A 22,090-nucleotide genomic window follows, 5' to 3' on the forward strand; every position below is an offset into this window, starting at 1 on the left:
TGAACTTGTTGTGAATCTGGCATGTGGCAGTAAAGTGTACCTCCACCTAACCAGGAAGTCATAGTTATTTCCCAATTGATGGGTCGCCTGCAGCAGGACCAGGTGGGGACAGTGCCTCTAGTTGGGAACCTTCATACTATCCCCCTTTTGAGATTGTTGCCCATCCCATTGACATTCCAGGATAGACTCTTGAGAGATGGTCCAATCTTATTAGTGAGGTGTCATGTATCAGGTGTGTTTGGTTTCAGCGTCACTGTGTCTCAGTGTGTCTTTAGAATACCTCTAGTATTTGCTACTGTGCCTCCTCTCTTCTGTCGATCCCCCCAACTCTCCTCCCTGGTGCCCCCCAACTCCCTAGCACTCTCTGCTACCTCATGAAAACATTTTAATTTCACGTAAAATAAAATGGCAAAACCAAGCTTGTGACTAAGCAAGAAGTGAGAAGCGGTTTGGATTGTTTACTAGGGTACTAAACATTTTATTAGCATCTAGCATTTTTCTGTGGCACAGACACACTCGTCTGCACCCCTCAAGGTGATGTATTCAGTTTGAATTTGTTTCCTAGTCCAAGAAAAATTCAAAAAGTGTCTGGCTCCTTCATGGGGGACAAACACTCTAGTCTGTGCTCCAGCTAGAATGCAGAGGCTATTTAGATTTCATCTTAGCCACAGAAAAAATCCAAACAGCGTCTGCTTCCATGCTGTGGCACAGACAGGCTAACATGTCTCCCAGCTAGAAGCCAGATGAGGTTTGGATTTTTTTCTTAGTCTTAAAAAAACTCAATCAGTGTCTGGATCCCTGAGGGGGCCCAGACCCATATGCCTGTCCTCCAACAAGAAGCCAGAGGCTGTTTTTTTTTCCTCAACATAAAAAATGCAACGTGTCTGGATTTTTTTCAGGAGTACACAGATATGTATATGTGCCCTAACAAGGAGCCAGATGCTGTTTACACTTTTCTGATCTGCCTGTGCCCCACCAAAGGATTTAATAAATATAAAATTTAACAAGTGTATGGCTCCTTTTAACAGCAAAGACACATTCCTCAGTGCCACAGGAATGAACCATAAAGTGTCTGACCCTTTTTTAGGTTAAGAAAGAAAATAGGTTTCTGGCTCCTGTCTTAGGAACAAACACACACTGCTGCGGCCAAGGAAGGTGTCTTTGTGCATTTTTTCTTTGCCATCAGTGCCCCTGCAAGGAGCCAGATACTTCTTCTGGTTAAAACTGTACAACACAAGTGGATGGACCTAGCATCCATAATAGGAAAGGCTTAAGGAACAAACTCATGGAAAGCCCAAGAAAGAAGCTTGAATTAGGGTTATTTTTGAGGTGTGAGTAGCTCAGTATTTGGGTCCACGGTCAGCTGGCACCTAGAATAAACTACAAGCCACAGATTTGTAAGAAAACTACATACAGTGTGGAGTCCTGGGTGGTGTGGCTTCTGTGAATGCCACCACCTTTTGTTTGACTACTTTTTCCTACCCAGAATGCCCTGAAAACATCAAACATTGTTTCAAAAATAGACTTCCCTCTCATTTCCATGATAGAAAGTTCTGTAATTTTTGAAAAACCTCAAAAGTACCACCACTCGGTGTTCCAACACTTTTACAGAAAAAGCACAGAATCCTAATGTGTGGGGGGCCTTAGGTTATGGACAGGAGCAGACCAAAACTGTGACAGAGTGAAGTCAATATACTGTCAATGTGGTTTTCAGAAGGCTAAAGTTTTGGCCTGTTCCTGTCCTATGTAATGTTCCCACCCACACATGGGTGGCACTGTTTTTATCAGGAGAACTGTAGGAACGTTGGATTGTGTGACTTGGCCTTTTGCCAGGACTTCTGGAGTTGTATGTCAAACAATCATGAAGCCATTGTGATTTATTTACAGATGATATTACATATGCAGGACACTCTGGGTAATCAAACGTGATGAGATTCATGCAAGTCAAGCACCCTGGATATGTCTATGTTTTTACTTTTTAGATATCTTCAGGGTTGATAAGTTTCCTAGTTTGTCGGCTGGCCCCAGGCACAAATACTGCAGGCGTCCCCTGTGTAAGCCCCCTTATCAAAAACATTCCTTAGTCTGTTATCCTTGCTCAAACGGACTGAAAACCAATGAATTTGGGGGCACATCCACAATCAGGAAGCCAAAGGTAACACAGTGAGCCAAACTGGAGGAAATGAAACGCGTTACTTACCTGTAACAGCAGTTATCCAGTATTGGTGTCTTTCCTAGATTCACATGCCTGAATCATTCCCCGTCGTCGAGACGGGAGCCTCCGGTACATAAAAAAGTAATGTCCTATAGATATACATAGAGAAAAATAGGCCTAAGGGCTCCCCTTAGTAGCCTATCCTAGTCCTTATGTAAAAAGGACTAAACTCTTAGAGCCAGCCAATCAGCTGTCGCCTCCCTCTAGAACCTTCCTGGCAGGAGCCTCAGTCCCTCAGATTTTCGTACGCACCAAGCTAGGTAGGCGTAATATAGTTAGAGAGAGACGTGAGTCCTTCCAGGGGAGGCGGGAGGGTTGCATGTGAATCTATGAAAGACACCAATACTGGATAACTTCTGTTACAGGTAAGTAACGCGTTTCTTATCCAGTATTAGGGGTGTCTTTCATAGATTCACATGCCTGAATCAGAGTAGTCAGCAATACATTATGCACATTTCTGATGTAACATGCCATATAGTTATTTTAGATAATACACATATTATCATATCAGTTTGAAACATTGGCATACGTCAAAACAGTATATCAGCAAAAGATGTGCATACCAGGATGGCGGGATGTTGGAAGGCTCACCTCACTGGAATAGATGGCGAAGCACCGCCTGGCCCACTGCCGCATCCTTCGTAAGTTCGGCATCCAGGCAGTAGTGTCTGGAGAAGGTGTGTGGTGACTTCCACGTCGCCGCTCTACAGATGTCCAAAATCGGCACTCCAGCGAACAGCGCTGCTGATGTGGACATCGCTCTGGTGGAGTGCGCTTCCACCCTGTCTCTTAAAGGCCGTCCGGCCCCGTCATGGCAGAATGCTATCGCTGAGGAGATCCACCGTGAGATGCTCTGTTTTGTTAGAGGCATACCCAACCTTGGCCTACTGTAGGCCACAAATAGCTGTGATGACTTCCTGAAGCTCTTTGTTTTGTCTATGTAAAACTTAAGACACCTTTTGAGGTCCAGAGAGTGGAGCGTCCTTTCTGCTGCCGTGGTAGGGTTTGCAAAGAAGGAACGTAGAACCACCGGTTCGTTGAGGTGAAAGTCTGAGGGCACTTTCGGTATGAACTTGGGATTTGTCCTCAGCACCACCCTGTCCTGTTTGAACTGCATGAAGGGTTCCTGAATGGAGAGAGCTTGAAGCTCGCTGACTCTCCTGGCAGATGTTAGAGCGAGCAGCAGAGCCGTTTTCCATGAGATGTACTTGATGGAAGCTCGATGAATGGGCTCAAAAGGGTGCTTCATGAGTTGGTTAAGGACCAAGTTGAGGTGCCACGTCGGTGGGACCCGTCTAGGCCTTGGGAAGGACCTATATAGTCCCTTGAGGAACTGTTTGATAAGCCTACTGGACCAGAGAGACGGGCCTTTGTAAGTCCTGGTAAAACGTGAAATGGCTGCCAGATGCACCTTTATGGATGCATGCGCCAAACCTGACTGTGCCAAGTGTAGTAGATATGGCAATATCTGTTCAGGTGTGATATGGAGTGGTCTCAGGCCTTTCTCTAAACACCATACGCAGAAGCGTTTCCATTTGAGAGAGTAGGTTTTGTTGGTACTATCCGCCCTCGCTTTTGCCAGCACGTCCCTGCAGTCCTGCGGGATGTTTAAATGACAGAACTCTCTGTGCTCAGGAGCTAGGCCGATAACCTGAGCGATTGCAGGTTCGGGAATTGCACCTGTCCGTTGGACATTGTCAGCAGGTTCGGGTGCTGTTTCAGACGAATCGGTGTCCTGATGGAGAGGCTATGAAGGTCCGAGAACCAGTGCTGCCTCGGCCAGAACGGGGCAATTAGGATCAGGGTACAAGGCTCCGCCTTCATCTTCCTGAGGACCCTGGAAATCATCGGGAACGGCGGAAAAGCGTACGCAAATACGCTGAACCAGCCTATGGAAAAGGCATTTCCGAGTGACCTTGGTTGGGGATGCCAGCTTGCGTAGTTTGGGCATTTGGCGTTCTCCTTGGTGGCAAACAGGTCGATTCCTGGGACTCCCCATTCTGAGAATATGTGCGTTAGCGTATTCTCGTCGAGCTCCCATTCGTGGGAGAGGGATTTCTGTCTGCTTAGGGCGTCTGCGATGGTGTTGTCCTTGCCCGGGACATAGTCCGCTCTGAGAGTGATCCCATGGAGAACAAGCCAGTTCCAGATCTTTTGCGATTCGCGTGATAGAGTGAGCGAACGCGTTCCTCCCTGTTTGTTGAGATAGTGCATCGTCGTGGTGTTGTCCGTTCTGACGAGCACCTGGGAGTTCTGGATGCGTGGTAAAAAGGCTTGTAGCGCTAGATACACAGCCCTCAATTTCAGAAGATTGATATGGAGATGCTGCTCCTGATCTGACCATTTGCCGCTTACTCGGAGGTCCTGAAGGACAGCTCCCCAGCCCACCAGAGATGCATCGGTGGTGATCACCAGCGGCGCTGCTGGAAGCAGGAATGGCAGTCCTATAGACAGATTCCTGTAATCCTTCCACCATTCGAGGCTCTTGGATATTCGCGGTGTTATCCTCACAATGTCTTTGAACGAACCCGTACTCTGAGTCCATTGGTTCGTGAGGGCTTCTTGCAATGCACGCATCCGAAGTCTGCAGTGAGGGATGAGGAGTATACAAGAAGACATCATTCCTAGGAGTGATTTGAAGGTGCGAACCCTTAGGGACTTCCTTGATGCCACCGCCGTGGCCATAGATATTATCTTGTTTTTTCTTTCTTCTGAAGGAAATGCCCTCGCGCATTCCGTATTCAGGGTCGCCCCGAGGAAGGTGATGCTTCTTGTTGGGGACATATAGGATTTCTGAAGATTGAGAGTCAATCCTAGATGTTGGAAAAGATTGGTATAGGCGTTGGAGGATTTGGTTGCGCCTGCAGCTGTCGGTGCCTTTACCAGCCAGTCGTCGAGGTAGAGGAAGACTTGGTGACCCATTTGACGCAGGAAAGCTGCCACAGGTGAAAGGCACTTCGTGAAAATCCGCGGAGCGGATTTGAGGCCAAACGGCAGGACCTTGAATTGGTAGTGCTGTCCTGCCACCTCGAAACGTAGAAACTTTCTGTGCCCCCTGAGTATCGGGATGTGATAGTAGGCATCCTGAAGATCCAAGGATGTCATGAAATCTCCTTTTTCTAGAATGCCTAGTATTTCTTGGAGCGTCACCATCCTGAACGACTGACTCTTCAGGAAAGAGTTGAGTGCCCTGAGATCTAGAATGGGCCTCCACTTCTTTTCCTTCTTGCGTGTAAGAAAGAAGCGGGAATAGAATCCTTTCTCCCTCTGAGCCGATGGAACCCGCTCGATCGCTCCTTTCTTCAACATCTCCGATATTTCTCGGAGTAGTAGTCGCAGATGTTTGTGTGTGAACCTGCGGGGAGGGGTTGCAGGTGGGATGGTGGTAAATTCTAGGGAATGGCCGAATCTTAGTAGTTGGAGTACCCATCGATCCGTGGTGATGAGGCGCCAATTTTCCAGGAAATGGGTCAATTTTCCTCCAATCTTTGATGAGGGAGAGAGTAGCTGGACTGGCTGGAGTAACTGGTCACTGGCGTCCGCCGGTGCCCCTCTTCTGGTTCTTACCCCTGAAGTTAGATCTTCCATAAGAAGACTGCCGACCTTGTTGCTGCTTCTGCTGGTACTGGGTCTTATTCTGGAAGGAATACGAGGACCTATTCTGGTAGGATCCTCTGTAGGAGGACTGGCCTTTAGATTTGTTGCCCCGAAAGGACTGATTCCTTGCCTGCAAGGTTCCCAGCGCTCTAGCCGTATCAGTGTCCTTCTTGATAGTTTGGAGCGCCTCATCAATTTTATCTCCGAAAAGATGTTGTCCGTCGAAGGGCATGTCCAGCACCTTCGTCTGCACTTCCTGCCTGAACGATGTTGCCTTCAGCCATCCCTGACGGCGCAGGACTGCAGCCCCAGCCAGTTTACGAAAACCTGTCATGGCCACATCTATGGCACAATCAATGATCTCGGCCGCCGAGGTTTGGCCCTCAGAAAGTACTGCCTTGACCTCCTCCTGAACTGCGCTTGGCTGCTCCGCTAAATATGGGGCTATATCCTCCCAAAGTTGGCGGTTATAACGCCCTAACAGGGCTATGGAGTTGGCCACCTTGATGGTCATTGCCGAAGTGGTCGAAAACCTTTTGCCAATTGTGTCCAACTTTCTGCCCTCCTTGTCTGGTGGGGCTGACAGAGGAGAGGAAGGGTTACGAGAATTCTTCTGGGCCGCCTGGGTCACGACCAAATCCGGTTTCGGGTGTCCAATAAGGCAAGCCGGCGCCGCGGATGGAGCCTTGTACTTTTTATCCAGGCGTGGAACAACCGCCGGTACGGAGGCCGGCGTCAGCATTAGTTTCTTTCCCTGGTCCCAGAGAAAGTCAATAATTGGGATTGACTTCGTCGTCTTCTTCGTCTGCTCCTTGAAGTCATGCAAGAAGCACTCAGTCTCCGTCGATTCCATGACCATATGAAACCGCGTCGCTGCTCGTTCAATTATCTTATGAAAACCGCCAATATCCACTGGCGGTGAATCAGCCTGGCGCGGTTGTGGGGAAGCTGGGGAGGATGCCACATACTCCTCCTCCTCATCCTGGTCCGTCTGGTCTTCCTGGACCTCCCCCTCTTCCATCTCCTCAGCCTCCTCATCCGATGACTCTATCACCTGAGGTGGCAGTTTCTCGTGGCAGACCTGAGTAGCTGGTCGTGTTTGCTTTGGGGCTGTCGTTGGTGGATTGGTAGTAGGCACCGGGCCCCCTGTGTCCAGTGCTGGCGATTCCGGGAAACGTTGCTTGTAGTCCCGGATAAGGTATTTGAGGTCATTAACAATTGACAGGGGAAGGCATACCATCGGGGTGACCTCCGTGCGAACCTGTTCCCGGACGGGGCGTTCCTGGCCGCTCATCTCCTCCTGTTCTTCGTCCGTGCTCTGACATTTGACGTGCAGTTCAGAAGGGGAAGTAGCCTGATCAAAAAGTTCTTCTTCCGACTCCTCACTCTGAAGAATCTCCATAGGCAAATTGGTTTGCACCTTACTTGGAGACGTTGTTTCCGGTGTAATCTGTGTTCTGGTCAGTTTGCCAGATCCAGAACCATGTACAGGATCCCCTGCAGTCTTCCGTGCTGTTGGTAACGGTGGTAGGGCCATAGACGACATTCCTACTAGTTCGGATTTCTTCCATGGCTCAGAAATACCCATGGACGACGACGACGCTCCCGTCGACGATACCGTCGTCGACGGCATGGCCTTCGTCGACGGTGTCCCCGTCGACGATGTTTTCCTCGTCGACGATGCGCTCGTCGACGATTCATTTGTCGTCGACGCCTTCGTTGTCAACGCCTTCGTCGTCGATGCCTTCGACGTCGACATCTTCGTCGTCGATGCCTTCGTCGTCGATGCCTTCGTCGTCGACGCCCTCGTCTTCGTCGTCGACTCTTCCGTCGACAGGGGGCTCCTCATCGACGATGTCGTCGTCGACGGGACAATCTTCGTCGTCGACGATGTCTTAGACGTCGACGACGGTTTTAGCAGTATAACAGACGAGATAGGTGTACCTGCTGATGACGATGAAGGGGTGGTCGTCGTCGACGAGAAGACTGACGACGCTGTCGTTGTTGACACAGTTGTCGTCGCAGTGGAGACATGACCTGGTGCCCTTTTTTGCGCTGAGGAAGGTGTCGCAATCTTGCTGGCCGACAGGGTAGGCTTTTTAAAAGTCAGAGAGTCCTTGTCAGACACTGAAGATTTTGAAGATCTTGCCTCTGAAGACTTCTTGTGTGTCTTCATAGGAGGAGCGTCTGAGGGGCCAGGAGACGTCACTCTCGGCCTCTTCAGGGAGACTTCAGAGGTTCTGGAGAAGCTTCCCTCTGAGGATACCACACTCTCCCTGTGCTTAAGCCTGTCCAGCCAGATAAGCAGACGACCCTCTCTGTCTCTCAAGGTCTTGTGAGGGAAAGACCTACACATTTTACAGTCCTTAGGCACGTGGTCAGGATAAAGGCAATATAGGCAGAGGTCATGCTTGTCGTCCACATGTAGCCTTTTCTTCCCACATGAAGAGCAGGCCCTGAAAAGGGCTTTCTTCTGGGATTCAGACATGCCAGGAGTTTTAGAAGAAATAAACACTCACTGCAGTAATAAGTGGCCTGAAGTGGTGTGCGTTCAAGTCCTTGAAGAAGTAAGTCACTTAAAAAGTGAACAATCTGGTTTGAAGGAAATCCTGAGGAGAACTCAGGCTGGAGACTCCCTAGCACAACGTGCGGTAGAAAATCTGAGGGACTGAGGCTCCTGCCAGGAAGGTTCTAGAGGGAGGCGACAGCTGATTGGCTGGCTCTAAGAGTTTAGTCCTTTTTACATAAGGACTAGGATAGGCTATTAAGGGGAGGCCCTTAGGCCTATTTTTCTCTATGTATGTCTATAGGACATTACTTTTTTATGTACCGGAGGCTCCCGTCTCAACGACGGGGAATGATTCAGGCATGTGAATCTATGAAAGACACCCCTAATACTGGATAATAAAATGTTTTGAAAAAGAGGCTAAAAGACTGACAAGTGCCATGTTCGATGTGATCTCCAGGTCCACAAGTCATAGCGAGGAAAGTATGGCACCCAGCTCTAGGAATCTTGGGATGTTTAGATGTTAAAAACATATGGTTATGGCATTTAACTTACAGATGACTTCCAATTTTCTCAGATGCACTGCACCCACTTGTAGGGGGACAGAACCCAGACACAACCTATACATATCTGGCACCAGAAGATCCAGAGAAGCATATATTGGGGTCAAGCCTTAGCAGAGATATATTCATGTGTGAGGGAAAGCGGAAGGTACTACTGTGTTTTGGAAAATAAATGCAAAAAATCGGAGAGATATCAAGTGCAGTATGTTCTACCAACCAGCCAGTCACATTAAAGGCAGGTCTGATTGGCACCCAGGGACAGATGTAGCTGTGTAGATGGGGAATATATGTGGCTGTGGTATGTTTCCATATAGCCCAGTAGTATTACCAAAAACACATACCCTATACTGGCATTTCACTTTCAATTGGTTTCAATTTCTTAAATGCAGTGAACACAGTGTATACAGATGGAGTTCACTGCTTGGCAGCAATATATTCTAGTACAAGGGTTATGTTATGTTATGTTAAATTTAGCTTATAAAGCGCACGTACGCCCGTAGGCTTCATAGCGCTGTAGGAGGTTTTCAGAGCGTAACACAACAACAGGAGGACAACTTAGAACGTCTAAGGATAAGCCTCTCTAAAAAGCCAGGTCTTAAAGGCTAGTCTAAAGGCTAGAATATCCTCGTGTGACCTTAACGAAGCTGGCAAGGAGTTCCAGAGGGAGGCAGCAAGAAAATGAAAAGAGCTGCCGCCCTGACGTTGTTTCCTAACAACCGGCACCATGAGCAAGTTTTTGTGACCAGAGCGGAGGTTGCGGGAGGGGGTGTATCTGGCAAGCAGATTGATGATAGATTTGGGGCCTTTACTTTGTAATGCCCTAAAGATAATGCAGCCGGTTTTAAAAGCCGCCCTCTGGGCTACCGGCAGCCAGTGCAGGTCTGCCAGGCCTGGCCTGATGGACTGCCATTTAGGAAGCCCACAGATCAGCCTGGCCGCCTGATTTTGAACCAGCTGCAGCCTCTTGAGCTGCCCGGCTGGAAGGCCCAAATATAAACTATTTGAGTAGTCCAGCCTAGACAGCACAAGGGCGATGGTCACCTGTATCAGGGCAGAATGGGTTAGGAAATGGGCAATCTTTCTAATCTTGCGCAGCTGAAAGAAGCAAGCGGAAACAACTGACCCTACCTGACTTTTCAGGGAGAGGTCTTCACTAAAGGTGACTCCAAGGCTCTTAACTGTGCGGGAATTGGAGGGGGGGTTTCCCATCTCCAGAGGCCAAAATTGAGGTCCCCAGCTGAGTTTGCTCTTCCCAGGCAAGATCAATTCAGTCTTGCCTGGGTTAAGTTTTAGGTGGTTAAGGCCCATCCAACTCTGGATATGAGCCATGACCTCCCTAAACTCAGTGACAGCATCCGGCGACCCCAGGGGGAAAACCAATTGCAGATCATCAGCGTAATTAAAGATCCACACTTTGAATTTCCTCAAGGAGTACAAGAGGGGACGCAAGTATAAATTAAATAAAAGGGGGGACAGGGATGAGCCTTGAGGGACCCCGCAATCGTTCTTAATTCTAGGGGCTGTGAAAGTGCCCAGTCTCACTGCTTGAGTCCGGTCGGACAAGAATGATTCCACCCAACTCAGGGTAGCACCTCTGAGGCCTGCCTGCTCGACACGGCCGACCAAAATAGTATGGTCGACCGGTGAATGAAAGGAGTTATAATTTTTGGGAAAAATATAATTTTCAGCGTGTTCTTTCAGGCAGACAGTCAGAGCAATGGAGGTATGACTTGCACCATAACATTTTTTTAGGTTACATAGCATTTCAAAATATATGTGTCCTAATTGCATATTTTTCCTCCTCCAATTTTTTGTTTTTTTTGTTTTACTTAACTGCAAAATCACATGCAGAAAATTTTCATATGGAAAATATGTAATCGGACAGAAGGGAAAGTTTCTGACCTATGATCCTAGTTCTTCAGAGGTTCAAGATGTGTTGAAGGACGTAGTTGTTTAATACCCATTCATGATTCTCTTGAATGGCTCTGCTGAGAGTGTTCATTTGAATATCCTGGATTCCCAGAAGATGGATCACTGTGACCCAGAGATTACAGAGAATAACCATTTCCAGATTGGTTGCAGATCCAGAGACAGAGATCTGAATTGAGGTACTCCCTGCGTGTTCAGCTAATGTATAGTCTTTGTATGGTCTGTTTGAACAAGGAGATAGTTTGTCTTGAAAGATTGGAGGAAAGCCTTCAGGGCTAAATATAATGATTTCAACTTCAGTAGGAATGGTCTCTCATCTACCACTGGCCTTAAATCTGGAATGGTGGTCCATGTAAGCACCCCAATCCAAAAGGGAGGCATCCGTCACTAGGGTTTGAGTTGGAATGTCTTGAAATGTATCTTGTAGATAGCGCCAGGACACCTTCGGGTAACAGTTTGCACTTTAAAAATATTATAACATAACATAACATATCTTTCAGTAGGCTCTCTGAGTGACACCACCAGTTGGGTGGTTGTGTTGCGTGAATTGTTTGAGTCGCTTTGTACTCTCATCTTCCGAAGAGTTATTCCCATTGACCCTCCAGATGCTGATGCAGTGGCCTCATATACAAGTGTGCATTCAGGACCAGAAAAATGAATGATGCTATTGATCGTAGAAGAGAGGATATTCATCTCGCTGTTGGATGGGCCTTTGTCCTCAGATTGCAGCAAGTCTGAAGGATAGATAATCTGTTCTCCTCTGAGGAAAACACTCTTGTGCGCATTGTATCTAAGATCGCTCCCTGGTAGTGAAGGGATTGGGCCCGGGAATAGATTTATACTAATTTATATGTAGGCCCAGTCGTTTGAGATTCATTATATCATTCGATAATGTTGGCTCACTTGTTGGTAAGAAGGTGCCTCAATGGACCAGTCATCTAGGTATGCATAGACAAAGATGGAATGGTTTATTACCTGTATTTCTAGTTCTCTTTCAGGGGTATTCCACTGAAAGATTTAGAACTGAATAGTCCCGCCCACTTGCAGGGATCCCACGAATAGTTCCACCCATGTGTGGGGATCCCGGAGCACTTTTTTACAATATCAGGCATGCCAAGTATCATGCATCAGGCATTATACTAACGCATTTCAGTGTGGTGGTCTGCATCCCTGCACTGAAATACGAAATCACGCAGTATAGCGCCAATCACAGCTGTGAAGCTGCAGCACCTATAATGCATGCACCTTTCTGAAAGCTGTGGCGGCGCGTGGTGGTGTGCAGTTGTCAGAATCATTTTAATTGACATGTCTTTGTGCTGCCCGCAGCGCAAGTGGAGGGAGCGGCATTTTTAAGTTAATTAGCAGGCTGCTCAACATTACGGGGCAGTTGAGGTGATGAGCATGCTGCTCGCACCACTGCAGCATTGCCTCGGCCTCTCTGAGGCTCACCTGGTGATCCCAGCCCCACCAGTGTTGGCAGCTGCTGACTTGCCATTGTGAGCCAGCTGCTGCCCTGCAGCAGAGAGAGCTGCTGCTCACCACTTTCGGCCCGATGTGTGCAATGTGCGTAGTGGTATGATCATGATTAATCCCACGGACTAGAGGTCAACGACTCGTACCTGACCCTTTCGGCACTGCCGGCGGGGCAGGGCTGCTGCGTGCAGCTGTGAGAGCTGTACCAGCTTGGGGGGAGAGGGCGTCTGTTTCCACAGTGCCGTCTCCGCTCGTCGCCTACCTCAAATGAAAGTAGCTGCAAGATTAAACCTTCATTTATAACCTCTGAACTCTTAAAACTATCGGTGCTTTTAATAAAATGTATGTCTCTTTGCTCATTTGATTGGCCAGATTTATAGTCGAGCAGTCAAGAAAGTGAATAGGTAAAGCTTTTTATTTTATGTTTGTCAGAGCAGAAGAAATTAAAGAGAAACACCTGCTCAAAATGGTGGTAGTGCAATCTGCAACTTGGCTACATTCTGGACCCCAGCGACAGATGATGTGTGCTATCATGTGAGGAGACCCAACCTGGAAAACTGTCCTCATCCGCCTCCTTCTCTTTTTTTCCCACTATAGCAGTCATTATGCTGTTCTCTGTACTTGAGGTGAGGCGGTCACGCTGCGTCAGTTTTCGCAAAAGATAGTCTGATCCTACTACAACTACTGACTTTGCTAAAATTTACAGAAACATTCTTTTGTTTCCAGTGACACAGCAAGCAGTGTCAATGAGAGTGGTGCAGATCTGAGAACTCATTTTGTTTAACAGTACGATCAGCTTAGAAAGGCACTAGGTGCTTCAGTGTCTGGTGCTTTGCAGCAGTTTTAAGATCTTCTTAGAGTGTGTTGTTGCTCAAATGGGTGTAATGTCTGATATTTAAATGTTATACTGGTCTTAATTGCTTGTTTTTGCTTGCCAGGAAGTGTCACTCATATTTGTTAAATGTCACTCATAATTGCCCTGAAATTATGAAAATGTCACACATAGCAATCTGAAACCCGGGCAGCTATTATTTAGCTAGCTTTCACTTGCCATGAATAACCAAGGAGATTCCTGGCTGGCGTAAGCCCATTTAAAGCCATCCATTTGTAAGGGAGAAGAAAGAGACCAACAATGTACATAGGCTTACAGAACTTAATGTCGATTTAAAAAAAAAAAAGCCAGCACAGAGGTTTGCAAATTTTCCGGCAGTGAAGGGGTTAAGCAATTTATAATTTAGATTCCGTTTTTTGTAGCCCATGCATCAATGCTCAGAAACATTTCACACAAGTAGCAACATGATGGAGCTTGTTATTTTCAGACATCTTTAAATACTTCTATGAAAACATTTAACGGCTAACGTCCAGAACATATTAATCAGGTAGTCAAAATGTATTGCTAAAGAGTAATAGGCCTGCCTACCACTTAGTTTGAGTGCTCGCTTCCTTTTCTTGAGAGACAACTTGGATGCCAATGTCCCTCTCCTTCATTTCAATGGTGAAACGTTTATCTTCATATGAAGTGCATTCTATGTAGCCATCTTTTACATCTAAAGGATCTTGATCACGAAAGGAAACTGGTGCACCAAACTTTTTTCGGATTCGGGAAACCATATACTTGATCTACAAAAACACAAAACGTTTAAAAGTTCATTATTCTTCAATTAAAAGGACGAAAACTTCACTGAAAGTCACTTGTACTCCATCACTCATGCCTTAGATTCTCCGTTCCACAAACACGCTAGTTCCCCAAAACAGAACAATGGGCTGGCATGTGTAATGCTTATAGGGTCCAGGGAGAAGCTGTATCATAGACTCTCGTTTCTACATTACATTTCAGCAAAACCCTAAATATTGTAGACCATTCAACACAACTATTTACAATTTAGACGATTCGATGCAACCATATTAATCATTACGGTTTCCTTGAAGCAACAACTTCATTTATTGACACAAAATATATAACAGTAGAATGTTCAAGGCAAGGTCATCATACAAGTGGCAACATTGAAATAGACTGTACAGTCAATGACACAAGGCGTTTTTCAGGGATTCACATTAGCGCATGGTAGTATTAGCGAAATGGAACTCAGCTTACATTCAAATGGCTGGTACTGCAAAGAGCCGAAGGTTGTATACTCAGACGCAGAAACTTGTAGCAGATATGGATAATTTTTAAATGTATACAGGATATAAAAGATCTCCCTGAGCAGGAAAGGTATGTGTAAATGCCGAAAACGTTCTTCTTGTGCCAAGGGATAAAAGCTTCACCTGATTGTTGAAGTCTGGTGGTAAACAACACAAAGCCTGGGATTGTATTTTACCCGCTGTATAGGGTTGCTTAACAGTTGAGGTCAGAATACTCCGTTTGTGGTATGGTCATACTCTTAGGTAATGGCACAGGCATGTTTCACACTGTATGGAAGCCTGAATGGGCGGGGTCATAAACACAATACTCCCAGTAAGAGTCTTGGAGCACACTTCTCACTAAATATTACTGTTGTTTATGCGAATATACTTATAGGCAGGAGAGCAGTGAGTGCAGAAACACATCTTAACCACTCATTTGAAGGTGGTTCATTAACTGAACAATGTAAGCTGTCTGAACTAGAGAATTAGACAGATGGCTACTGATGTAATATTCACATTTTCTGCTTATGTGCCCATCACCTGCATTTCATATATTAATTTATTTCGAGTGCATTTTTTCTCATTTACAAACATATTGCATTTAGAGTTGTTTGCACATGTATCGTGCTTGTTTTATCATGGTTTGACAGTGCATCAATTATTCACCTATAAGTGGGTTTGAAAGTTTTACAGAATTAACTGAAGGTGCAATAAGACAAATATTTGATTTCTTGCGTCAATTTGGGTACAGACAAGTATGAGGCGGAAAGGATTCTTCAACTTCCTTCGAGACAAATATAGACCAAGTAGAAGCTGTAAACACCCTTTGTGAAGAACACAGGCAAGCACCTAGGATATAGCCTAGCCATATTGGTTTGCTGGAAGCCAAAACTACTGAGCACAGAGATAGACAACAAATATCTTAATACACAACAACACTTTGGTTGTTCCACTTAGGCATGTGTATGAGAGGTGTCCTTAGAAACTCGCGCAATATATTTTGGCGCTAAACAGCTCAGCTAAAGGCAAGAAGGCAAGGGATAAAGAATAGAGACTCACCCCATTGTTAAATGCAGGGAAAATAGGAAAAAAGCATTACAATGTTGCAATCGCTGTTCAATTTTTTAAAATAATTATTTTCAGTGTCACGGTTTTGTTCATTTTTTAGAGGTACATGTATATGCGTTTTTATGCACTAGGATAGGACGTTGAACTCAATCAATTCATAAACCATATTCATAGTGTGTATTTTTAAGTCTGTCTATTCATGGTGAAAAGAGTTGTGGGACTGACAAACCAGAAATAATCCTGTGAGTCTCACAGGATTGATCGTTACACAGAATGCACCATCCACATGTAAAATTCTGGTGGTTCGTGAACTGCAGTACACCAGGTTTCATGTCCATATTTAATAAGGTACCATTTTTTAAATATTTTTTTTTTATATAGCGCAAACTTGACCCGAATCGGGTATCAGAGCGCTTTACATAGCACCATAGCACATAGCACCATATGTTACATGAGGACACACATTCATTTTTGTTAGGCACCGGGAGATTAAGTGATTTGCCCAGAATCACGGGATGTTCAGCGTCATTGCCGAGACTCGAACCCAGTTCCTCAGATTCGAGGATGAGCGCCCTAACCGTTAGGCCAACTCCTCTCCCCAGCATTGAACCTGCACTGTCATCAGCAGATCTAGAAAACCTAATCTCGGGCCATCCAAGGGCTGTTAAACTTTTCGCAGTCATGTGCAATCGTGGAAATTATTGATTGGACTGTGATGTTATTAGTCATGAGAAAGTCACACTTTTGTTCTGATCTAATATGATTTTTATGATACTCAAAAGACATATTTGGAAAAAAATAATTTGTCATGGAATATATTTATCTCTGGTTTCATATAGCACAAGCTGGACCCAATAAAATGATAGAGAGCTTTACAGAAGAAATCCGCTACACCATCGAAATAAACAGTAAAGTAATGCAGGATACATCGATTATTGGCTATAATCTACAGAGTTAGGTAATTTTCACATATTTTTACAATTTTATGAAGTACACTGAACCTAAAAACACAATGAGAAGCATCACCAGCAGTTAACGGTGCAGGTAAGCGTGGTGGGACGGGACGGGGTGAGAGGGGATGTCGACAGACAACAGAAAAGGATTTCTTTATTTATTTAATTTTCCATATTCCATCGTCTGTCAACACCCCTCTGCCCTACCCCACTGCACTTATCTGCACTGGCCGCTGCTGAGCATCACTTGCAAAGAAACCAAAAGTAATCCTACATTAGTAGATAGTGGGTATGTGTGTAACAGCCTACAGAATGGACCTAGACAAATAAGTCTCATCTCACCCTTCTTTTTTCTTCATTCCCAGCTGGAAATAGAGAGCATTTCCCATGGTCCCTGACTACACTGGAGTCTGCCATTGGTAACTGAGACACAGCATGGCTGGCGTGACTGCCTTTGCAGTGCTTTTATTCACAAAGTCTCACGGACCTGCCTGGAGCACCGCACTGCCATTGGCTGAAATGGCTGGACCTGACCACCTACACCGAACATGGTTTTGCATTATTGGAACAGCACGACTGATGCAGTGGGCCAGATCTCGCATAAAAGTGAGAACTGTGGGCGTGGCCTAAGCAACACGCCTTGCTGATACCAGCAATTGAGAGTTCCTCCCGAACACAAGTGGGATTCATCATGGATAACGAGGTTGAAGATTCAGAAAGCAGGCCGATTGGCCACTTCTGTCAGCCAGTTTACTTTTAAATACTGACCCACACTGCTTTAGCCCCAATAATTCCAGACAGCTGTTCCATTGGGCACAGTAGGATCGTTGCGGGCACCTTGACATAGTACGTTGTGATGTGTTGAAACAATAAGGAAGCAGTGCTTACAACAAGTACTGGATACTGCGTCCAACCATGAGGGTTTAAGGCGGTTTACTGACTATATTGAGCAAGCGTGTGGGGACTTACTTATTTACTGTCTCCTGTATTGTTATCTTTTTCTCCCTTCGCTTTCTGCGGTAACATTTGAACACACCCATTAGAATGTGACTATAAGAGGAACCCAACCAGAGCAGACCATGAGGCAAATGGGCCTCTTACACTAGGTAAACAATGAATTAAGGACCTACACTGGGATTATGTATGGCACCCCTTTCCCCCATGTGTGTTTTTATCACCTGTACATGTGCGGTATGAATGAGTATATTTTTAGGTCACATGTGCCACATTTGTTGTCATTTTTAAAAGTTGTATTTAAATGTGAAAAAAGTGTCAATCTACATTTTCTTATATATGTACATATATATATATATATTCACTGAAAAAACCATAGTTTTCACACATGTTATAGTTAGCTGGACATTTCACTCATACAAAACCATTGAAATTCCCCCGTTATAGTTAGTTCAGCTAACTATAACTCGCGCGCCCGCAATCCACTGCTGATGACGTCACATATTACATCACTCATGACATGGTCAGTGACATCACTCATGACATCACTCATGACATCTCAAATGACATCACTGATGACATCATCCATTGAGTATGTGTTTCTGAACAATTTTAATATGTTTAATATATATAGGGAAAGGCCTGTTGAAGAATAAGTGGGTGTACAAGTGTGTAAATGGATGATTTTCTGTGGTGCGTAACTGATTCTATAAGTGAGTCATTAAATGTATCTTACTGCAGACTAGTGACTAAACTGTGTAAATGTCTGTATGTGTCTGTATGTGTCTGTATGTGTCTGTATGTTGGTGTATAAGTGGCTGCATGGTTTTGTGAATAGCTATATGAGTGTCTATATGAGTTATTGATTGCTTGTCTCAGTATCTGTATGGGTTCCTGATTGTTTGTGTGGGTAGGGTGTGTGTGACTCTATGCATAGATGTGTGAGTGGGTGATTCTATGGGTGCATGGTTTTAGGAGTGCATCTGTGATGGGCTGTATGGTTGAGTGAGTGTATGTATGGGTGTGTTAGGGATTGAATGTATATCTCAGTGGTACATTTGTGACTAACTACATATGTGAAAGGCAGTATATATGTGTGTAAGAGTATATAAGTGGGTAGATGTGAGAGTGTGTGAGAGTGTGTGATTGTGAGAGTGACTGTATGGATGAGTGTGTGCTTGTATCAATGATTCTATAAGAGCGTAAGAATGTGGTACTATTTTTATGAGTAAGTGAACTTGAGTGTGTATAACTGCATAGGTGAGTAAATGAGAGTGTGATTATTTGCATGACTGACTAGGTGTGAGAGTACCTCTATGGATGATTGGTGGTGTGTGAGTGTCTATATAGGTGTATAAATGCATATGATAGTCTTGTATGGAGTTACTGTAAGTATGAGTGACTGTACAGGTGAATGAGTGGAGGTGTTTGTAGACCTAAGAGTTAATAAGTGGGTATGTAGTTATTTGTATTGGAGTATTTATGGTTTTGAGAATGGAATTTTGAGTCGGTGTATCAAAGGTTATATTAGGGTGTGAGAAGATGTGGTAATTTATCACATGGATGATGTCATCAGTGATGTCATTTGAGATGTTATCAGTGATGTCATGAGTGATGTCACTGACCATGTCATGTGTGATGTAATATGTGACGTCATCAGCAGTGGATTGCGGGCGCGCGAGTTATAGTTAGCTGAACTAACTATAACGGGGGAATTTCAATGGTTTTGTACGAGTGAAATGTCCAGCTAAATATAACATGTGTGAAACCTATGGTTTGTTCAGTGAATTTGCAAGGTTTTTTAAATGCTGATTCCTAACTATAACGTGTGTGAAACCTATGGTTTTTTCAGTGAATTTGCAAGGTTTTTTAAATGCTAATTCCTAACTATAACGTGTGTGAAACCTATGGTTTATTCAGTGAATTTGCAAGGTTTTTTAAATGCTAATTCCTAACTATAACGTGTGTGAAACATATGGTTTTTTAAGTGAATTTGCAAGGTTTTTTAAATGCTAATTTATGAATGCATTATTATTTTTTAAATATTTATTTTACAATAAGCTACCTATGTATATAGTTATAGATTGACTTTATCCTGTAATATGGAATGGCTCAGCTCCTGTTTTAAAAAATTTGGATAAAGTTGAACAGCATAGTTAATATCTTCTATAAACGTATAAACACTTAACCCCTTCGATGCTGCGCAGATTCCGCCGCTGTGCTGGCGGAATCTTGCGCGGGTGTGGTCATGACGGAATGGTTCCGTCATGAGCACAGCTCAACCGTGGGTCATGACGGAACCATTCCGTCATGAGCACCGAAGGGGTTAAACATTTTTTTTTTTTTAAAGGGTTTTTGACCGCGCACGGTGCACGCATGCGTACGTGCTCCGTGTGCGCATGCGTACGTGCTCCACGTGCGCATGCGTATGTCGTGCGCATGCGTACATCTTGCGTGCTCTGTACGTGCGTGCTTCGTACGCGCAAGCGCGTGCGCTCCGTGCGCATGCGCGCGTGCTCCATACGCGCGTGCTCCGTACGCGCATGCGCGCGTGCTCCGTAAGCGCATACGTGAGTGCACCGTGCGCGCACGGCAAGTCAAGTGATTTAGAAACAACACTTTTCCTTGGTTTATAGTAGTTTCAGGTCATATGATTAAGAAACAACACTTTTCATTGGTTTATAGTAGTTTCAGTTCCAGAAACTTCCAACACCACACCCACTCCCCTCATTATTTCTTCTGATTCCCTGGGAGAAGGAGCTGAGCAGCTTTTCCAGTACTCCAGTACTTGAGAATGGCAGAGCAGCAGTCATCTTCTGGGAGTGAGCAGGAGACCCTTGTGAGACGGAGACAGAGGAAACAGAAAGACTCTTTTATATGGCAATATTTTACATTTCCAGAGGGGCAGAAGAAGGTGAATGCTCCAAAAGTCACCTGCAATATTTGTGGTGTTGTCTTATCAAGAGGAGATCCTAAAAATAAATACTCTTTTAGTATTTTCACTATGCTCAGGCACGTTAAAGGAGTACATCCTGTGGCTTTTGCTCGAGCTGCTAGAGACAACCCTCCAGCAGCTCAGCCGAGCACATCCGCAGCAGCTCAGCCGAGCACATCATCGGCAGCTCAGCCGAGCACTTCATCTGCGGCGGCAGCTTCACCTGCTTCTGTTCCTCTGGATATACACCCTCTGTTCAAGAGGGTGCATATACGGTGCAATGCGTGCAATGCTCTTCTCTCTTATGGTGACACCAGCATTCCCCTAATAGAGAGCAAGATACAGCAGCACACATGCGGCACCCCATAATTTTTTTCATTTTTTTGTTCCTCTGTTCCTCAATTAACACAACGGCTCTTTTTAGAGCCACCTAACATCTAAACACTTAAATTTGATTTTTAATTCTATTTTTTTAATGATTTTTTTCCGCCGCGCGCGCACCGTGCGCGCAACGCGACGGTGCGCGCACCTCGCGATTTTTTGAAAGAAAAATAAAATGTTTTTTTCACCCTTCGGGGTCCTTCAGGGACCCCCTGACAAAAGCTAGGGGGTCAGGAACTCTGTACCCTGCCCCCTTTTCACGTTCTCCACCTTTCTTTTTCACTGTCACACACAAAATGGCGGACAACACTTCCTGATTTCGACCGATTCGAATGTTGACTGACATGTAACCACCAATCAGAATTACGCTCGCGCACGGCACGGTGCGCGCACGTTGCACGCACGGTGCGCGCATATAGATATTTATACACTTTTAACTGCAATTTTCTCAGGAACTACTGAACAGATTGACACCATCTATGCAAAAGGCACATCCCTGACCTGAGGACTACCTCTTTGCCAAAATTCAAGTAATTCTGTTCAGCCGTTCGGGCTGTACCTTCGACTAAAGGTCCTATGGGAAAATGCATGGGGAAAACGCGTTTTGGGACCCCCTTTTTTCTTAGCCCCCGCTTGATGAATCACCCCGAGACTTCCAGGGTAGGAGCTGAGCGGAGCGCCCCATTAGTTTTGAAAATTTTGCGAGGATCCGTCAACCGGCGCCAAAGTTATTCAAAATAGACTTTTCAGATTTCCTATGGAAACACGGTCCTAACTATAACTATCTACTGGCGACTATATATATATTTATATATATTTATATATATATGTATTACCAACTGGCGGTCGCCAGTAGATAGTTATAGTTAGGACCTAGTATCCATAGGAAATCTGCAACATTCTTATACATATATATATATATATATATGGTGATGATATGTGACATCATCAGCAGTGCATTGCGGGGGCGCGAGTTATAGTTAGCAGAACTAACTATAACAGGGGAATTTCTAGGGTTTTGTATGAGGGAAATGTCCAGCTAACTAGAACGCCCCTGAAACCTATGGTTTTTTCAGTGAATTTTCAAGGTTTTTTAAATGCCAATTCCTAACTATAACGCCCCTGAAACCTTTGGTTTTTCCATGAATTTCAAAGGTTTTTTAAATGCCAATTTCTAACTATAACGTGCATGAAACCTATGGTTTTTTCAGTGAATTTCAAAGGTTTTTTAAATGCTAATTCCTATCTATAACTTATCTCTAAAGATATCATGTTTAATGATTTTCATTGGATTTCTATATTTTTCAAATTTAGTGTGTCAATTTCATTAATTATGTTTTTTTAAACACTTTTTTATCACCATTTTTTTAACTTATTTTTTCAATTAAT

At 44.8% G+C, this 22,090-nt stretch overlaps 1 protein-coding gene across 3 annotated transcripts in view; it reads right to left on the reverse strand.

Moving 5' to 3' along the window:
* The window catches only part of DNAI3 (dynein axonemal intermediate chain 3), a 958,656-nt gene that overhangs the window by 621,353 nt on the left and 315,213 nt on the right, over positions 1-22,090 (reverse strand). For all 3 annotated transcript variants that reach the window (XR_014960642.1, XM_085602077.1, XM_085602078.1), the window contains one exon: positions 13,704-13,903. Coding sequence is in view for 2 of the 3 variants with exons in the window: in XM_085602077.1 (XP_085458203.1) it covers positions 13,704-13,903 (200 nt within the window). In the remaining variant the exon portion in view is untranslated. The remainder of the gene's footprint in view (positions 1-13,703; positions 13,904-22,090) is intronic.

The sequence above is a fragment of the Triturus cristatus genome, chromosome 4_2 (assembly GCF_964204655.1).
Source record: "Triturus cristatus chromosome 4_2, aTriCri1.1, whole genome shotgun sequence".
Taxonomy (NCBI): Eukaryota; Metazoa; Chordata; class Amphibia; order Caudata; family Salamandridae; genus Triturus; species Triturus cristatus.